This window comes from Tupaia chinensis, unplaced genomic scaffold (genome assembly GCF_000334495.1).
Source record: "Tupaia chinensis unplaced genomic scaffold, TupChi_1.0 Scaffold000217_1, whole genome shotgun sequence".
Classification (NCBI taxonomy): domain Eukaryota; kingdom Metazoa; phylum Chordata; class Mammalia; order Scandentia; family Tupaiidae; genus Tupaia; species Tupaia belangeri.
This window is the reverse complement of record NW_006159692.1, coordinates 5,499,542-5,520,497: the sequence shown is the minus strand read 5'-3', so window position 1 is coordinate 5,520,497 and position 20,956 is coordinate 5,499,542. Positions and strand designations below refer to the sequence as shown.

General features: G+C 40.3%; 1 protein-coding gene across 1 annotated transcript in view; it reads right to left on the bottom strand.

Moving 5' to 3' along the window:
* The window catches only part of PDE6C (phosphodiesterase 6C), a 59,263-nt gene that overhangs the window by 4,607 nt on the left and 33,700 nt on the right, over window positions 1–20,956 (bottom strand). The window contains exons 12-18 of the mRNA XM_027771498.1: window positions 20,363–20,509; window positions 20,019–20,126; window positions 19,529–19,638; window positions 16,056–16,143; window positions 3,408–3,508; window positions 1,115–1,222; window positions 965–1,028 (exon numbers count right to left, since the gene is read on the bottom strand). Of these exons, the coding sequence (XP_027627299.1) occupies window positions 965–1,028; window positions 1,115–1,222; window positions 3,408–3,508; window positions 16,056–16,143; window positions 19,529–19,638; window positions 20,019–20,126; window positions 20,363–20,509 (726 nt within the window). The remainder of the gene's footprint in view (window positions 1–964; window positions 1,029–1,114; window positions 1,223–3,407; window positions 3,509–16,055; window positions 16,144–19,528; window positions 19,639–20,018; window positions 20,127–20,362; window positions 20,510–20,956) is intronic.

The window sequence follows — 20,956 nt, the reverse complement described above, 5'->3', positions numbered from 1 at the left end:
AGGGAATGAATGTAAATGAAAAAAAAAAATTCAGAAACAAAAAATGCCCTAAAAAAAAAAACCCCCCAAAAAAAAAAAAAAAAAGAGAGAAACTCACAATATCTATCAAGTTCATTGAACACCTATTAGGTGCCTCACACTGGCATGAGTCAGGCTTGCCAAGAGGAGTAAGAAGTGACCTTATTCTTTAAAATGTTAGAAATGAAGACAGTGAAGTAAACTGTGCAGTTCAGTGCCTACCAATAATAGTATAAATGTGTGGGTCAAGGAGCAGGGACAAAGGTAAGTATCGCGAGGAGGGAGTGCGCATGTGTGCCGGATCAATGAGAACGAACCATGCTTTGTCCGCTCAGACAGAGGGGAAGACATGTGGGGATAAAATGGGGCTTGCAGAGTAGGAGCTTGGAGGGGCATGGCAGGGAGACGATGCTGGAACCATCCTGGGACGGTGAATTCAGGGGCAGGTAGCGACATGTCATGGAAGTTTGCCTGCAAAGTTTGAACCTGATGCTCTGGGTTAGAGTTGCTCATTCCTGGGACCCCAAGAGTCCCCTGAAGGACACAGCCCTCGAGAGAGTTGAGGCCAGGGGAGTGCAGGATAAAGTAGTTTTGCCTTTTCCTCTTTGTTTTTGTTTTTTTTTTGCTATTGGGCGCTTGTTAGAGGGAAGCACTGATGATCCACCCTGACTATGTTCTCACTTAGTCCACTGTTGAAAACAGAGACATACCCTGGATAATTTTACCTCCAATTTTTACAGCCTGTTTGGTGATAAGGAATTCTTTCAAGCATTATTATTTTTCCAAAGTTCCATCTGGCTTGTTCTAGGGCCTGATGGAGTGACCTATCACCTTACCAATGTTTGTAATTTGTCAGAATAAACTTCTGAGGTTACCAGCGATCTCTTTGTGGACTTTGACATGGGGCCTGGGAGTGTGACAGGAAAGAAATTGTAACTGGACTCGCCTGGCTCTGTACCTCCCAGGGCTTGGTTATAGCAGACAAGTCACAAGCCGTCATCATCATTGCCCTTAGGAAGAAAACAAAATTTGTTCAAATAGAAAGATACAATTTTATTTTTTTGGCCAAAAGAGAAATACCATTTTGATTACTCACATGATAATCTCTTTTTTGGTTGGATCAATGGTTACATATTTGATGGCTTCTTCTTCAGTATTCATTTGTTCACAGGCATCAACAATTTTTTGAAACATGGTTCTTTTCCTAGAAGAGAGAATAAGGCTGTGCAATAACTGTAGCGTATAAAAACAGGGTGAAAGGTATCAGAAATGCACGTTTTTAGACTTCGTGTTCCCGCTTTGCATTGAGATGCCCACATGGCAGGCTCTAGGGGGCGACGGGAAGACAGGGAATGATGCAGAAAGGGCTTAAGACAGAAAATGTATAGATCACAGAGGGGGGAAAGAAACGGATAAATTTGAATACATTAAAACTAACAGTTACATATGAGATAAAGAGACCATAACATAAACATGGAGGTCACAGATTGTGGGAAGATACTGCAGCACATATGACCAACCAAAACTGAGAACCCCAACACAGCAGTGCTTGATCGCATTGTTCATCCAGAAGACACAAACTTGAGCAATAAGGCACTATCTGACATTCATTTCATACCAGGATAAATTTGAAATGTCCCCAGGTCAAGAGGATTTCCAGTATGGGATAACAGAAGTCCTGGACACTGAGGTGGATGTGTAAATTGGCGTAACTACTCAGAAGTGCAGTTTTGTAACGTGACATTAACTGAAAATATACAAGCCCCAGAGCACTCTCATTTCTAGAACGTGCCACGAAGTCACTCATACGTGTACAAGGACATACAGTGTGGCATTGTAGGCAGTGATGACGAATTGGAAACCATCTACATGCCCATGCATAGAAGAATGGGTAAATTAATGATGTATTCAACAGTTGACTGCTTTCTACAGTTAAAATGCATGGTCTGCAGTTATTACTAAGAATAAATCTTGGAAACATAATGGTCATATGAGAAAAACAAGTTGCAGAAAGGATTGACAGACAGTATATGATTTATGATTTATGGAAAGTTTTAAACCATACTAATACCATATACAAACATGGATGGAGAAGATGAATACAGATCAACCTCAGATATGAGTATCTTTTGGGGAAGAAGGGAAAAGATTTTCAAAGTGAGGTTGGGGTGGAATGCCTCAATTGTATTGCTAATCTTTCCTCTTTAAAAAAATGAGATCTGGAGGCCAGCAGGTGGCGTGGTGTTTAAGGGCTCTGGAGTCCCACATGGCCAACTGCAGTTTGAGTCCTAGACCTGGCGGCTTGCTTGCTTAGTTTCTTTCTCTCACTTTGTCCCTCTCAAATTAAAATAAATAAATAAAGTTAAATAAAATAATTCTTAAAAAAAAGAAATGAGACCTCTTTACCTCTGTGGGCCAGTGGTTAAGGGGGCTGAATTCCACATGGCCAAAAATGGAGTTCAAGTCCCAGCCCTGGTAGCTTGAAAAAATACACCAGGCATGGGTGTATGAATACCCTAGATGCTGATGGAAAAGTGGAGGAGATACTGTGGTGTGAACACACCCTCTGGAGGATGCTTTCTCTCTCACGCTCTCTCTCTGGAAAGTACATTCACCCTCTGGCAATTAACAAAAAATGAGATGAGATCTGAAGGAAATATGGCAAAATTTAGCAGTTGTTGGAAATGGGTTATGACTTGGGTGTCCATTATATTCATCTATTTGTCTTTGTGTTTCAACTATTTAATAATTAAATGTTTAAGGAGGATCAGAAAGGCATAATGTGACAATGCCCAAGTCACTGGTATTTGGCTTCTATAACTAGTTCACGTTGTTCTGTTCCATTTTCACCAGACGACTTTATAGTTCACTTATAAGAAAATACGTGGCTACTCAGAGTTCCTGGTCTCCTTGGCAGTATTTATTGTACACAGGCCAGAACTCTGCTGTGTGTGACGGAGGATCATGAATTGGATCAATGTGCATCAGTGTCACCAAGACTATTAAACTTCAAATGCTAAGTACCAGATTCTGAACCATACTGCATTAGCCAGGAGGAAAAACAACCATCTTATGAGGTTTCTTGGCCTTATTTTTCTGACAGTGCACAAACTTTACAGCATATTCTTCTATTCAAACTTTTTCAGATAACAAACGACTTAACCTTAGGGGCCTACGTTTTTAAAATGTGTTCCCAACTGTCTCATAAATCCACTGCCAGGCATCTATCTTGGGAGTGTTCTGACTGATAGTCTAGAAGTAGAACAAGCAAGAACATGCGTGCGTGCGTGTGTGAGTAAATGCCTTTCCACTTCAGTGCACTAGTTGATTTGTGGGAAGTAGACCCACACAGAGTTCACGGCATCTGCTGTGCAGAATTGTGTACTTACTTGAAGTACAGAGCCAGGTCCGTTGCTATTATGGCAACCTCAAACAGATGCATAACTGTTTCGTACTGCCGCTTATTCAGGTTCTGGAAGATGTTTAAGCTCTGTAGGATGAAAATTCACAGTAAAGTGCGGTCACTGATCTGTCTGGGATTCAACAAACAAACCGAACTCTGTGTAATGAGATGAAAATCTATGTCTGTTTCAAAACTTTTTGCTTCAGTTTTTATGTTATGGATTAAGTAAACTCCCCTATTACATTACTTTGAATAAAAAAATTTAGATATAAAAATAGATACTGTTATCAGATACTCACATAATCAGTGTTCAAATTTTCAGAGTGGATTAGAGTGTTTATTCCAGGACCATTAAAAAAATAAAAATAGGACCACCTCGTGGCATGGTGGTTAAAGCAGCTAGATCCCACATGGTCAACTGCAGCTTGAGTCCCAGATCTGGTGGCTTGAGAAACACGCTGGGCATGTGTGCACACGCAAATCCTGAAGGGAGAAATGGAGGAGGAGGGATTGCAGTGTGACCATTCTCCATGAGGAGTGCTCACTCATACACTCTCTCTCCTTTCTTCCCTCTCTCTCCAGCAAGCACTTGTGCCTTTTGGCAAAAATTATACAACAACAACAAAAGCACAATAAATTTAAAATTCGCTTGTATTAATTGAAGAGCTTTAATAATGGATTTCTGGGAGAGACCCAATGGTTAGACATGTTGCATTTCTCACCAGGTAATTTCAGAGTGATAGCAGAAACCATTGGTCTTTCAGACACTTCAAATTATACCAGCCCTTGCGAATATTAAGGGAACAAAATTCATGTTACCCTTAAATTTTTTTCTTGCAATTATATTATAAAAAGGCTTTTTTACTGGACCTTTCTTCAAAGAGTCTCTTGTTAATAATCTCTCTTTCTTTTTTTTTTTTGAGAGGTTTTTGCTATAGGGCGTATGCGCTCACCAGACAGATAGACAGAAAGCGAGAAATCACCCCCAGGGGGGATGGCCATGCCGCAATCCCTTCTCCTCCGTTCTCCTCTCGGGATCTTGGGCACACACTCACACGCACCTGGCGTGAGTTTTAAGCCACCGGGTCCGGGACTCGAACCGCGGTCGACTACATGGGAGTCCAGCGACATAGCCATTAAGCTAACTGCTTTGCTATAGGGCGTATGCGCTCGCCAGACAGATAGACAGAAAGCGAGAAATCACCCCCAGGGGGGATGGCCATGCCGCAATCCCTTCTCCTCCGTTCTCCTCTCGGGATCTTGGGCACACACTCACACGCACCTGGCGTGAGTTTTAAGCCACCGGGTCCGGGACTCGAACCGCGGTCGACTACATGGGAGTCCAGCGACATAGCCATTAAGCTAACTGCTGGTCCCAGTAATCTCTTCATATATGGTTTGGTTTAATTTCCTAGTGTTCTAGAAGAGGAGTATAAAACCGTGAGTGGCATTTACAAGCCCCAATATTCCAGATGGTCCATTTTAGTCACACAGGTCAGAGAACAGATGTGCAGTGGTTGTGTCAAGTGAAGTTGGCAGTTACAAACTACTGAAAAATCCCACCAGAAAGAAAGAGGAGTCTTCACCTGTATTGGGTTGGGTCGCACAATGCAGCCAAACAATACTCGACTAAGCACCAAATAATAAGACCAAACTCTTACTGAGTTCTTATTGCCTACCTGCTTCGAAGTATTTTATGAATACACTTAATCCCCTCACAACAAACCATAGCACACAGAGGTTAAGTAATTAGTTGAAGGTCAAACAGCTAGAACATGGCAGAACTGATATCCAAACTAGTGAAGCATGCCACCAAGTCTGCTCTTAATCCCTGCACTGCCTCAGCAGGGAGCTCAGGGGCAGCGGCTGGCTCCAACACCTGGTGGATACATGATCCTGGACATTTCCCTTAACATCTGTATTTGTTTTCTCACATGGGGATAACAACAGCTGTGCTGCCAAACTGCCTAGCATTTAGTCCACGTGCTAAACAAATATTTGCGGAATAGCAAATCAAATGAAATAATCACTGTGAATGCATGTCAAAGCTGCAAAGTGTTATAGGTGTTCATCACTGCTGTGTCATTATTATTATATGTATGGCTGTGAGGCTAGCATCAGGTTCAAATAGAACCACAACCCCAAGTCTACATGTGGCTCTCAGTCCAGGGATTAAATATTAGAAAGCAATAACTGAACAAGAACTCAAGTTTTAGATTCTGTACTGAACACTATGTAGAACTTCACTTAACACTTTATAGCATCTTCCAGGACAAGAAAGACGATCTCTTACTAAGCATACAGAAGGAAGAGGGAAGCTAGGGTGAATGATGAATTCACCATAGCAACCCTAGTTAGCTCACTTAATCTGGCTGTGATTTTGGTATGATGGTGACCTTCCCTTTGGGCTGATGGATATTCAGTATATATGTACATGTGTTCATTTCTTCATTTGTTCACTGGTGCACATTCTAGAAATGATGTGTCTAAGGGATGCAGATATGTGACATTGTAGATTAATTACTCTGAAAGTCAACCTGGAATGCAGTACTAGAAAAAAAGGGGTGTATATGTGAAAATGCCTTAAATTTTTGGACAAATTAATATTTATAGCACATGTAATTATTTTAAAAAGCCAAATAGACTGTTGAATTCAAAGAACTAGTCTGTTAGGACAGAGACTTTCTTGCCTCTACCAAGTGTCAAATTGAACAGAGTAAATAACCTACAACTAACACCAATACATCAATGTTTATTATGCTCCAATTATTTCTGGGCATGTTGCTGGTATTTGTAAACTCGGACACCTGTTGCTATTTGATAAGCATATGAGTGTGAAAGAAAAAGTTATATATTAAGTGAGATCCAGAAATAAATACAACCAATACTGTTGTATTTATTTAAGTCAAATGTATTTTTAATCCAAAATATTAAACAGCTACATAAAAGTTAACAGATTAGCAAAAGTTATTTTACTTTACAAAATGAATCAATGCTAGATTTTAAAAAATTGGCATAATTAAGAATATGGGTTTGACATGCAACTTGTCAGTACTGTTTTCTTTCATATAAGACAATATATCTGAATTTCAGTATTTTTCTTCTTACTCATTTTTACTTTCATCTATAAAAATTTATAACTCTTCTAATTTATTTTTAAAGAGTTATTTTATTTATTTATTTATTTATTATTATTATTATTATTTACTTTGTTCAGAGAGAGAGAGAGAGGGAAAGTGAGAAAGCAAGTAGCCAGATCAGGGACTCAAACCATAGTCAGCCATGTGGGAGTTCAGCACCTTAACCACCATGCCACCTGCCAGCCCGTTAAATCTCCCAGTTAAAAAATCCTTTTTTAACTCTACATTCTTTTATAATTTCTTTTTTAATTCCTTCCACACCTGAAGTTCTTAAAAGAAAAGCTTCTGATTGATTTCTTTTTTAAGTTATGAAATAGAGTCATAGTTATAGGAAGCTCTTTCCCAGATCTGTGGCTAGTGTCTAATAAATGTTCGTACCTCACTTATACGTTTCAGGTATGTTTGGCCTTTTAATTTTATTTTTTGAAACTCCATTAAATCCTCTTTGGAACAAATTGAGGATTACACACACACACACATACACACACACAGAAAGTTGTTGTCATTGTTTTGTTAGTTTGTTTAAAGTTAGTAAAAGCAGATCCAGTGAGTCTCTGGAGTAAGAGGTCTCGGAATGTGGACAGCACATGGCACCCAGGATGTCCCTCTGAGACCCAGCAGTGAGGAGTACTGATGGAAACGTCTATACTAATAGAATCCCTGTGACTGCTGCTGCTCCTTCTGCCTTGAGTAACAAGAGGGGAAGGGGTGAATACTGACAGCCACGGCCAGATCTCAAAAACAGAGCACCTGCAGCTTAATGGGCTTGGCTCAGAGCTTCCCAACTTCTGGAAGTTCCTGAATGAAGTAACAAATGGCGAGGGCATGTTTGAGCCAACCAAGCAGAAGCTTAGGCTTTCCCCATCTCCTCTTTGCCCCCCATTACCTGCCCCAGCATTACCAGCAGAAAGCTGGCTCCACTCAGCAATGAGTAAGTTTCCAAAGGGAACAAGCAAGAAATCTCTGCATAAAGACCAAGAGAACACAAAATAACCTGTAGGCGCAGTGCAAATCCTATCCAAATACTGAAAGTTAGTGTAGGTTTGTAAATTTACAAACATCTAAAATCCATTTGCAAAAGGTTGATAAATGTTGGACTAACTTTAAAGTTGAATTAAGAATAAGCAATGGTGGGAATGATAGAGCAAAATGTAACATTTACAGGTAATGATAATGGTAAAATAAATAATAGAATGATAATAAATAGTTCATGAAACAGAAGTGGAGATGTGGGGAAGGTTTAAGAATCTTAATTGCGCTCCCACCCAGGAGGAGCAAGGGGCAGGCCTTCAGAGGAAGACTCCTCCGTGGCTTCTGAGAACTAGTGGTTTCAGGGAAAAAGAGAAATGAAGATTTTCTACTAATAATTCAGCCTCCAGCCCACAAACTGGAGTGATGGATCTAAGGGAAGCAGAGCCAAACATCCAAATACTATTAGGGTTAACATATTCCTCAATATCTACTGAATCTGCTGCACAAAAGGGATAAAGATGGAACGGCAAAGATATTTCAAATCACCTCCTGCACGCTCCTGAAGGCTCAGATTGAACTTCAAGAATTAGGAAGAAACACACCATCCGTCAGATGATGAGAAATCACCACAGGGCCACAAGAAATATGAGAAAGCAAGAAAATACCTCTCCTCCAAGGGAAAAGAATAACTCCTCTTCATCCACAGATAGTTCAGTGGAAATCATGGAAATGTCTGATAAAGAATTTAGAATATTCATGATGATGAAGCTAACAGAGATGGAAGAGAAGAGAGACAATGAACTGCAGAAGAGGCAGGAGAAAGGAGCTGACGAGTTCCAAGAGGTGAGGAAATTCTTGCAAGATCTAAAAGAGGAATTACACACTTTACAAAAGAATCAAAGGGACCTGTTAGAGATGAAAGCTATAATACAGGAAGTCAAAGTCTCCTTTGAAAGTATTAAAAGCAGACTAAATCATACTGAAAATTGAATCTCAGATGTAGTAGAATTGCTGGCCTAGAAAAATCCACCATGAAGACAGAAAATTGCCCCCCAAAAGGAGAATAATATATGAGAAATACTAGATACCCCTAAATATCCAAACATCTGTATAATTGATATCCAAGAAAATGAAGAGACTCATAAGTGCATTGATAATCTATTTCATGAAATTATGCAACAAAATTTTCCAAACCTAGAGAGGCACACAAAGATCCAGTCTCAACAAATACAAAGGACCCCAAATAGAATCAACCCAAGAAGATCTTCTCTAAGACACATTATAGCCAGATTGACCAAAACCACAGACAAAGACGATACCAAGATTGGCAAGAGAAAAACAGCAAGTTACCTACAAAGGATATCCCATCAGGCTAACAGTGGTCTTCTCATCAGAAACAATGCGAGTGAGGAAAGAATGGGAAAATATATTCAAAGTGTTAAGGGAAAAGCAATTTCAACCAAGAATACTGTACCCAGAAAGATTATCCTTTATATGGGAAGAAAAGACAAGAACATTCTCAGATAAACAAAACATGAAAGAATTTACCAACACCAGACCAGATCTCCAAGAAGTTCTCAGGGGAATGATATACCAGGAAAATTAAATACAGACACACAGAAATAAGAATTCAAAAACTAAGAAAATGGCCAACTTAGTCATAGGGTCAAGTCTGGAGTTGAATTTTATACCTCAGAATTTAATCGGGAAGATCAAACTACAACAGAAGATAAATTAAGTACATGAGACTGAACTGGTGAAATAGCATTTTATGACTTTTGACTTAAAACATTGCTGATTTTCTTCTAGGCTTGGTTTTCCTATTTTAAGGATTTTTATCTTGTCCTGAGCTGTCAATATGTTCATGTACCTACTATTTGAATAGAATTCTAACCTGTTAAGCAAAATTCCTTAGCATTTCTTTGATTTATTAAAGTTAAAACTGCTTTTCTTGAAATTATCAGCTGAACTTGCTATTGAAAATAGTTAGATTATATAAGAAATTGTGTGATCAATAAAATGTGGGGGGAAAAGGGATGGAAAACAATTGTAGACACCAGTGTGGGAGGAGGATGGGAAAAGGCAGAGGGTCAGAAATAGGGGTTAAAAAAAGTGTATGTGTGTGTGTGTGTGTGTATATATATATATATATATATATATATATATGGAAAATTATTGATGAGAACATGCATGATTAAGCCACTGTGCAGTGTATTCTGGATGGGAAATGACATTTTGTATGCAGTGATGATGCTTAGGGAATGAATGTAAATTAACTTTTAAAAGTTTCAGGGAAAACTCATGAAAATATGTGCAATGGTAAAACTATGTATGAATTTCAAAAAGTTTTTGTAACAAAATAAATTCATACTTTAATTGTAAAATTCATTAATTAAAAAAAGAATCCTAATTGCTTCATATGTCACATCAAGAAATTAATATATATTGTCAAGTTAATACCTATAGTTTTAAAATGGCTAATATCTAAATATGGAGCTATAGCTTTTCATAATTTCTTATAATCATTTGTTGTTTATTTTAGAGAGTTAAGACTGGAATCTCTTGAGATAAAGACAGCATTATGAGAAATTCTTCAATTCCTTCCATCGCAGAGACATTTCTTCTGTGCATGCCCAAAGTCCTGATAAGAGAATGGAGAAGGGATTGCGGGTGTGGCCATTCCCCCTGGAGAGGTGATTTCCACTTTCTTTCTCTCTCTGTCTCTCTTCGGTGAGTGTACATGCCCTATAGTGAAAACTAAAAAACAAACAAAGGACCCTTCTTCTGTTAAAGTCAAGTAAAATCAAATACCTTTTATTTAAGATAAAAGAATTTCTTTTTTTAAAAAAATTATTTAACTTTATTTACTCATTTATTTATTTCAATTTGACCAGAGAGGGGTAGAGTGAGAGAGAGAGAGAAAGCAAGCCGCCAGGTCCGGGACTCGAACTGCAGTCATTCATGTGGGAGTTCAGTGCCTTAACCACCATGCAATTTGCTGACCCCTTATTTCATTCTCTTCACAGTTTCTTTCACAGAGTAGTTTCTTTCTTTTAAATCTCAAAAAAAAGTCCAACTTACCTATTGCTATATTTCATAAACCTTGCATTGATACTGTATCTAAAAACTCATCTCTAGGTCAATCCCTTAGTAGGTAAGGGAGTCAGTTTCCACATGGCTGACCATGATTCAAACCCTCACCCCACAGCTTGAAAAATATACTCTGGGTACATGTGCATGCAAATTCCAAATCCCAACCAAAGAAATGGAAGAAAAGGGACTGTGACATGACCATGCCCTACTGGGGGACACTTTCCCCCTCTCCTTCTCAATCTGTCTTTCTCTGGCAAAAGCAAACACCTTCTGGCAAATAAAAAAGTAAATTAAAATAATTAAAGACAAATCTTTAAAAAAAATTGATTACCAAACCTACTGTTACATAGATTTTCTCCTATGTATTCTTCTGGAAGTTTATAGTTTATATTTTACATTTAAGTCTATATTTTTTTGAAAGAATTCATTCATGTTTATTTCTGCTTTCACATTTTAAATAAATATTAGTTTAGATTAAGCTTCATAAGCTTAACTTTCTGTGAAAAGTCTTATGTACTATACAGTATAAAGAAATTAATATTTGGACCAGTAATATTTTATAACATTATAGTAATAATCCTCTAACTATAATATAGACATGACAATTAAATGATGAACCACTCAAAGTCCTAATGCTAGAGCAGATAATCCTCCCAGAAAAAGTGCTTACACAGTGCCCATGTGGGAGTCCAGCACCCTTAACCACCAAGCCCCCTGCTAGCCCTAAGATAAAAGGATTTCGACTCAGCAATGAAAAGAAATGAATCACTGATATGTATGGACAAAGAGAGATCTCACAATTACTATCCTTCACAAAAGACACCAGCACAGATTACTTACTGCATGATCACACTTACATAAAATCTAGAAAATGCAAACTACTCTGTAGTGATTGAAAACATTTCAGTGGTTGTCAAGGGCTGGGAACCTAGGGAGGGCTGGACTGTGAAGGGGGAGGAGCCACCATTTGGAGTGACAGAAATGTTCTGTATCTTGATTGTGGTAGTCATTTCTAGGTGTATAAATGGCAAAAACTTTTAGAACTGCATTTTAAAGGGATGCAATTTATTGTACATATATTATACTTCAGTGAATTTATTTTTAAAAAAGCAGTATTCTGACTTAAAAACAGCCTGGGTGGTGTGATACCATCTTTTGAAAACAGTTTCTCTTCATGCTGCCTGTATAGTATCACTGCAATGACTGCAACGAAGTTCTTCTGATGTTAATGAAACAGCTATTTCTGGGTGGTAGGATTTAAAGTGAGCTTTAAAAATATTTTCTTGAATATTTTGCTTCTGCTTGAATTCTGTAGTAGAAATCTGTCATTTTCTACAACTGTGGGTCATTCATTTAACAAACAAATAGGTATGTAATGTTCCATCTGTTCCCTGAGAACGTGCTGGAAGACGCACGTAGGGCCCGTTGTTCCAGAATGGGAGAGAAGGCCTAATTTCTAGCTAGGCCCTGACTTGCTCAGCTGGTTTCATTTGCTCACAGAAAGAATCTATTTTTGTTCTCCCCTGACTATTAAAATGGCAATAAAAATATGAATTCCATGTAACACCAAATCAGACAGAAATGACTTTAATTCATTCTGATTGGAGCTCTCAGGTGAGTCAAGGCCAGAGAAAGTTCAGGCAGTTCTAATATTCAATGTGTGGGGCCTGTGACAAAAACAAGAGAATTTGCCAACCTGTTCTTGCCTCACCAGTGGCTCTTTTCAGGTATTTAATTTCTTTACTACTATGTATACAAAGAGACAGAATGATGGGGTTGGTATGAAAATGCATAAATAAAATGATCACACATTTTGGAAAGACATTCTGAATAATAATCAGGTTTCTATTATTTGTGCTGAGCCATTTATATGGTCATTTCTGCAGTATATCCTAGTTTAACATCTATGCTCCTACATATTTAGCTAATGAGGTTTCTACCTATTCAGGTTAAAAGGCTGATTGCTGTCTGGTTTTGAATACAGCAATCTTAGTCCTCAAAGTAGTGACTCCAACTCTACTGGGATATATCAGGACTTAAGATATGAAAAGCAGAATGTCTCAGTAATGCTCTTTTAGCTATTTTAGCACTGGGTAGATCCCAAGGATTTTCCATATTTGAAAAAAATAAAAATGTTAATGTGTATGTATTCTTTATAGAATAGGAAAAAAATAAAGAACCACATTGCCTCCCCAAAATGTAAAAATAATATCTGATGGCTAAAAATTTCATGTTTTAGTGTTCAGTTTGACCATTCATAAAGAGGCGCTGTGTGTGACTGCATTGCCTAGCGACTCTGTTGACAAGGCTTTAAAAGTCTGCAATTAGCAGGTTGAATGGTATTATAGAGAGGTCCTTAAAATGATGGTATGGATTACCGAGTTGTAATATTCCTTTTTAGAACGAATAATAAGTCTTTATATAACCATCACAGCTGATTCAGTCTGCAAAGTAAATAACATTAAAAAAAATTAAGACGGAAAACCATCACTCTGTGATAAACCATCCAATCCCAGAAGGAAAACATACAAGAGACTAGGAGCAGAGATCTTTGGCCACATTTGGCTAAAATGTATTTTGCTTCAGGAAGTAAATGGATAATTCAGTGATACATTAAATTTGATATGGCCTTATTCTGCTATCTCATCAATAGCAGATGTACAGAAAATTCTTACTCAGATACCAAAGATGGTCTCAACCAGTGAAACAGACTCAACAAATCAGGTAGTCACAATTTATTCTTAACCTGCCTGGATTACAGTCAGTTCTACTCCTTCTTTTAATTGTCACAGAGCAACTATTATCTGTGCTATGAATGAGGTCTCAGGGAAGGGTCCTGTCTGTGCATCGAAATTGACACGAACTCTTTCAGATCTGATTCAAACTGCAGATTCCCAAACCCCAATGTCAGAGAGCTTGTCAACCAGCAGGAAAATGGACCCAAGACCTGTGTGTATGTTTCTGTGTGTTTTCCTAATGAAAAACATTTTATTTATTACTTAGACATGACTTAAGAATGCTATTGTTCAATACATTATCATTGGGGTAGAAGTTGGCAGAAATTCTTTAAAGAAATTGACCAAATGAAATTGCTGAATGTGGGAGACAAAGGTTTTTTTAGAAAAGTAACCCAGGTACCACGAAATGTATAACTCTGTGAGGTAACCCACATTTTAATTAGGTAAATTTAGCCATTGTGATACACACACACACATACTGCACTATGTGTACCATATCGGCATGTTTACAATAAATACATGACATTTCATCTGTTAATTTAAAGCAAATCAATAAATTTGAAATTTTTAGAAGTGATTTTTAGTAGTTTGGGTAGAGACTACTATTTTTAGGTGTCTATTTAGTACTAATCATACTACATGTTTTTTAAAAGTCCATTTCCAGAGGAAGTTGATAGTGACCAAGCATTGTCTCTGAGTTTAAAAGAATTAAATATTTAACAGTAAGAGTGAAAATCAGTGATGATTTTCTTAAAACACCCGGAATTGTGTGGGTTTATCTGTACACTAACTATATAAACCAAACTGATAAATAAAACAAAGAAGATTTTGCTCAACTCAGATGCGAGAGCATCAATATTGATAAACCATCTGTCCTTTACCGGCCTGCCCGCCGACTGATTTAAGTGGCTGGTTCTGAAGCAGCTGGTCTGGGTGCCCTGGGCTGCGAACTGCCGTCCTGAGGCACAGGGGGAGTGCTTCAGCAAGAGCTTTGTGACACAGAAATGCCAGCAGGTTTAGAATAGAAATGGTTTGAGGCACTGTGTCACTCACAGATTATTACATAAAACCACTCTGATAGTTTTTTTTTTTCCTTTTTCCACTTCCCTGCCCAATTACACTTTGCCTTGAAAGATTTTCCCACTCAGCTTATGTGAACCATCTTGGCTTCTCACTACCTAGAAAAATTTAGTGGGTTCCTAAACGTGGACATGTTTCTGTACATTTCCTCCCCAATCCTTTATTTTTTGAAGAATTATTTTTATTTTATTGTATTTATTGTTATTATTTTGGAAAGAGCTTTGCTATCAGGTGCATATACTCACCAGAGGCAGGGAGACAAAACGTGAGAAATCACCCACACAAGGGAGATGGCCACGCCACAATCCCTTAAGGCTTCTCCATTCCCCTCTCAGGATCTTGGACACACACACACGTGCCCCGTATGAGTTTTAAGTTGTTGGGTCTGAGGCTCAAACTGCAGTCAACTGTGTGTGAGTCCAACAGCATAAACATTATGCCATTTGCTGGTCCCTTATAATCATTATTTTAATTTGACCAGAGAGAGAGAGGGAAAGTGAGCAAGCAAGCCGCCAGTTCTGGGACTTGAACCACGGTTGGCCATGTGGGAGTCCAGCGCCCTAACCACTACACTACCTACCAACCTTTCCTCCCCAATCCTTTAATGACAGATTATTGAAACCAAGAGAAGCCCCACTCTCCAGAGGGCTTGCTGATTCTAGTGAGCATGTGTTCTGAGAAAGTTCTCTGCTGATGGAAAATGGTGTTCCCCTCAATCTAATAATGATTCCTTTGAATTGTTTGTGGTTTGGAATTGTGCGATTAGATTATACCCACAACTTTCCCACATGCCTCTATTACCCTTAAATAAAATCGATGTAGGGAAGAAGAGTGACTTTGCCACATGCAGGTTAGAATTACCGATAGGTGTAAACCAGGGTGGATTGAAGAGGCTCCCAGCCATGTCCTGCATAAAGTCCTCTCGATCCCACCCCATCCTACCCCTCTGTTCTCCATACCCTGCCTCGTCCTCACAGGATGTCATCTGGCCTTGTGGAACTCTGAGAGCAGGACCCAGAGCCTTTCTGATGGCAGGCGTCTGACTCTGTCATGTTCTATTTCAGGCCCACTCTGCTACCAAACCTGACCTCAACCAAATGCATAAACCACACTCTACTGCACAGGCCCATGACCAAGCTAGAAAACCAGTGGCCATGTAGCTTCCTTTTGGCTTTACATTAATATGACAGGGAGCTTCAAAGAGCTCATGGAAAACGTGTCATGAAAAACTACACATGGATTTCAGGTTTGTCTTTTTTTGTTTGTTGTTTGCACCAAAATAAAAGTGTGCTTTACTCCATTTTCCTACGAAGCATGTGCTTGGGTATGCTTTATGGTGCAGAGCTCTTTGGCATCCACCATAAGCTTTTCCCTCTTTCCCCACAGACCCACAAAGAGTCTGACTTTCCACGGTTCTTTCTTCCTCTGTAACTTCCAACTCAGTGGTTCAAAAGCTACTGCAACAGTCGTTTCTATCCAGTGACTCAATACGGGGATTATATTATACATCGTCAACTGCTATAACTCAAGGACACTCTCTTCCCAAGCATTTTCCTGGGTTAGTGCTTTGATCCAGGACTCCTGAGATGCCCTATAAAGAGGCTTACCTACCTCATCCTGCAGGAGAGTCTTGCTGTACTCTAGGTGGTGCCTCTCCAAAATGGAAGACCCGTGAAGCCTGGCTAGTGGAGACGTTGACCTAGGAGGAAGAGGACACTCCATGATTCTAGCTGTTAAATCCACCCCATACAGAATCTTTACAGTCTCAATCCCCTGCCCACCCAACATCTGTGAAATGGTAAAATAATCATTAATGATAATAACATGTTATTTTTAAATTTTTGCCAGAGGGTGCATGTACTCTCTGGAGAGAGATGAGAGAGAAAGTAAGAAAGTGCACCCCCCCCCCATGGGAGATGGTCAGGCTGCAGTTCTTTCTCCTCTTGGGCACATACACATGTGTACCCTGTGTGTTTTCAAGCTGCCAGTTCCAAGACTTGAACCACAGAGCTGGCCATGTAGGATCCAGTTGCCTTAACCACCATGCCACCAGCTAGCTTCCAAAAATCTTTAAATTCCTTGGGGTTTTAAATTCCCTGGGATTTATAAAACACACAGCCAAGCTGTGGAAGCTCATACGCCATCTTCGCAAAAAGTGTTCATTTAGAATGTCCAGTGATCAAGGCAAAAGTCACTATAAAGAAATTTTTCTTTCCTCCCCAAGCTGGTGACATAAATTTAAGTATAAAGGTCCCTTTGTTAGGCCAGCCTCATGGCTCAGTGGTTAAGCATGGTGTGAAGGGAGCCATACTACTCATAGCCAAATGCCAGGGCAAGGCCTGGCTCCAGCAGCTTGAAAAACATGCCTACACATGTGCACACATGTCCAGGATCCTGATGAGAAGAAAAAAGGAGTGTACCAGGTCCTATTGGGAGTGCAATTTTTTTTTTTTAAAGATCCCATTTGTTAATGGTTAGTCTCAGCTTCCCCTAAGTGGGGAGCTTGGTCTTTGGCACCCTGTGTTTCTCCAGTCCTTCCTGATCTAGCCAGGGAGAAACTAACTGAAAACAAGCAGATAAAAGGAAGAAAGGGGGGAAAGAATCTGAAGTGAAAGGGCCACAGATTATGTGTTGTGAAAATATGGGGTACATAATTTGAAGGAAGGAAGAAATCAGAAATACAGTGGCAGCCTTAGTAGAGAAGTTTCATTTTATTCCATGGACAGCCATACTTTAGAGAGGGAACGAATCATTTCCAGGTTACTTGCAGGTCTGGTAAGCCAAATACTCTAGCTGGGGGACAGTTAGATATTCCTGACCAGTATAATAGGTTATAACTTTTTTTTTTCTTTTTGTGGTCAGTGGGCACATGTGCTTGACAGAGAGGGAGGGGGAAAAAGCACTCCTCATGGGACACGGGTCATGCTGCAATCCCTTCTCCATCCTATTGGGATTGGGGCATACACACACACGCCTCATGTGCTTTTCAAGTCATCAGGCCCAGGACTTGAGCCAAGTGGTCAGTCACGTGGGATCTGACTCCCTTAACCACTAGGCCATGGCGCTGGCCCTGATGATAATTTTAACACACTGAAATACCTACTCAGGGCCAACACTGGTGATTTAAAAAATGAATGAAGCTCAATTCAAGTTAGAAAAGAGTGGTCTCTTAAATTCTTTTAGATTTAAAAACAGTCAAAAAATGTTATTGAGAAGCTGGATATTCACCTAGTTTCAAAATATCACCTCATGTATTCTTTATTCATTACAAGGGAGACAATATTTCTTTACATAAAGAGATCCGATGCACATCACCATAAGTAGGTTAACTTAACCTCGGAGATAATGGGGCAAATTGCTGTCACTGGTCTCCTGATGCAGCACACCGACAGGGACCTGGCACCCTCTGTGGAGTTCCTGCCCAAAATGTCTATCCTGAACTTAGTAATCAGGAAACGTTTGGGAAAATCCAGACTAAGGGATAGCCTGCAAAATAACTATCTAGACTCTTCAGGAACATGTCGTGCTAACCTGCAATATAAATGGTTTGGTTAAAAACAAGAATTTATATACACACATTCACATACATACACATGGACTTATATGTATGTATTTGGAGAAGGGGAAACTGAATTCGTTGAGATGTTTTCTTTTAAAAAATTGGCAGAGAAGTTATTAAAGATTTTAATCGAGTATTGAGGAAAGAAAAGAAAAAAGTCCCAGTACTAAATAATGTTCTATATTGGAAGTCTGACAACTGTAGGTTTGAAGTGTGGAAAACAGTTTAGGCTCCAGTACTGTCCAGGCAATCAGAAAATGACCAAAGCAGTGAGCCTCAGCAGGGATGCCGTGTGACTTGATTACCCAACCTTCCATTTCTCCTTGTATTTCCAAAAATAATTTTTGCAAATTAAAATTCCAGGACCAGATGATGGTACAGTGGTTGATGTGGTTAGGCTCACATGGGCAACTCCTGGGTTCACATCCCAGGACTTCCCCTGAGCGCACCAGGGGTGTGTGTTTGAGTACCTGTGGTCTAGGCTGCCTCGGAGTGGGGTGGGCTGCGGGTCTCTCTTTCAGAAAGAAATAAACTTAAAAAACAAAAGTCCAGCCAGGAGTGGCGATAGTAAGGAAGCACTAAGGTTATTTTAACCCAGATGGGGAACATCGTAACTTCCTGAAGGAATCTGGGTGTGTGTGTGTCTGTGTGTGTGTGTGGCGGAGGGGAGGGGTGGGCGGTGTTAGTATTCTTCGGGAAATCTGAAGACGATGGAGGAGATCATTGAAATCTGGATACAAGAAAAATGTACCCTAAAGTTGTAAGAGTAGAAAAATGGAGCCGTTTGTAGATGAGAGAACAGGAGATTGGTGTCACTCTCTGCAACAGTCTAACAGATGGCTTATTAGCACTTCCAGAAAAGTCACCAGGGACTTCAGAGAAGAATTAGAAAATGATGCAAGTCAGTGGCACAGAGTAATATTCCGAATCTGAAACCCTGAAATCCAGGTGTCACAGGTGGGTGTGAGTGTAAGCCTGAGCGTCAGACACTTCAGCACTTGGACGCACGCTGACTACACACAGGTGGAAAGAGGGAAACAAGGGCACATCTGGAATGGAAGCAGAAAGGGAAGGGGAAGCCAGCCCAGGAGAAGGGGCAGTCGCTATGGTGATGGCCAGCACTCAGGAGAGAGCAGGACATGGCCGAGATGCCCAAACACAGCAAAGAGGACTTGAAAGGGCCAAGGGACAAGGCCAAGTTTTCTTCTCACCAGGCACCTTCCAACGACCACCAGAAGGAGCCAGCATTGCACCTGCGCTCACTTACTTCATCTGGTACAAGTTGAAAGAGTGAAACAAGGGCACATCTGGAATGGAAGCAGAAAGGGAAGGGGAAGCCAGCCCAGGAGAAGGGGCAGACGCTATGGTGATGGCCAGCACTCAGGAGAGAGCAGGACATGGCCGAGATGCCCAAACACAGCAAAGAGGACTTGAAAGGGCCAAGGGACAAGGCCAAGTTTTCTTCTCACCAGGCACCTTCCAACGACCACCAGAAGGAGCCAGCATTGCACCTGCGCTCACTTACTTCATCTGGTACAAGTTATTCGTGCCTCTGTGGTCGATGTCATGGCAGAAAGCAGCGGCGAGCATGGCAAAGGCTTCGAGGTCCGTGTAGTATTTCTTTAGTCTTCCTGTCTAAAACATAGTTACGTATGCATTTGCTTGGATCCATACACTCCTATGCTAGGTGCGGCAGGCCCTGCCCTCCATGGAGAAGGGGATCCGCCATGTTTTGAGAGCAAGCTGGCTTGCAAGCTCATGAACGTTGTGGCATTCTGAGCAGTTACAAAGCCAGCAGGTGACCGCACTGTCCCCTGAGGTGGTAAGTACGCCAGTGTCTGAGCAATAATCCAAGTGCCCAGGGATATCCACATTCCCTGGGCTATCTGTAGGAAGTTTGCAGGATGGTGCCTGTGCATTTTAAATGGCCAACTAGAATGAGGGACCATATCCACTTCCCACCAGGCACAAGTGGGACCTTTGCAGGACCGGGAGTCCCAGCACCCTGTGCCTACCATCAACAAAGTAAACATGGTCTGCCCCACGTTGAACCCATGCCGCCAGTTGTGGTAGGTAACGGCGCGGTACCCTTTCCTCACGGTGTACATCCATCTGGTAAGAACCTGTTCCCAAGAGAAGACAACACCACTCAGACTTTGGAATAGCACTCTGAAGGTTAGAAGGTCTGTGACAATCTTATCTGAAAACAAAATGCGTTGGTCTTGTTTACTGAGTTTGAGCCACCACATTTACAAAGTTAAGAATTTAAAACCCAGACAGAGTTGAGCTTTGGAACCACAGAAAAGCTTAGCCCAGGAGGGCAACAGAATCCCACAGTCTGAAATGAAATACTGCTGACCTCAACAGGTACTTTGAATTTCTCCACCACATTTATTTCAAAGAACAGGCGTAGTCCACATTTTACCAATTCGTGTTCTGTGACAGGTAAGTCACTGAAGCGAAATTCATACAGATCTGCTGTCTTTGGGTCTGGTAATTCCTCTTTCTGTTGAAAAAAGGACAGATTATACCCACCATTTTCCCGAGAGTGGACATATCCAACTTTAGGTGCATAGCAAAATTATAATAAAAGAATAACTCATACATTTCCCTGAGCCACTATGCCCCATAATCTATGCAGTAGATTATCCTCACACCAAACCTACACAATTATCCCCACTTTACAACTGATGAAACTGAAATGATGAAACTTTATTTTAAAACCTTGGGGGACCAGCAGTTGGTGTAATGGCTATGTTGCTGAACTCCCATGTAGTTGACTGTGGTTCTAGTCCTGAACCCGGTGGCTTAAACTCATGCCAGGTGCGTGTGTGTGTGTGTGTGTGTGTGCATGCCCAAGATCCTGAGAGAAGAATAGAGGAGAAGGGATTGCAGTGTGGCCATCTACCTGGGGGAGGGGGGGTGATTTCTCACTTTCTATCTCTCTGTCTCT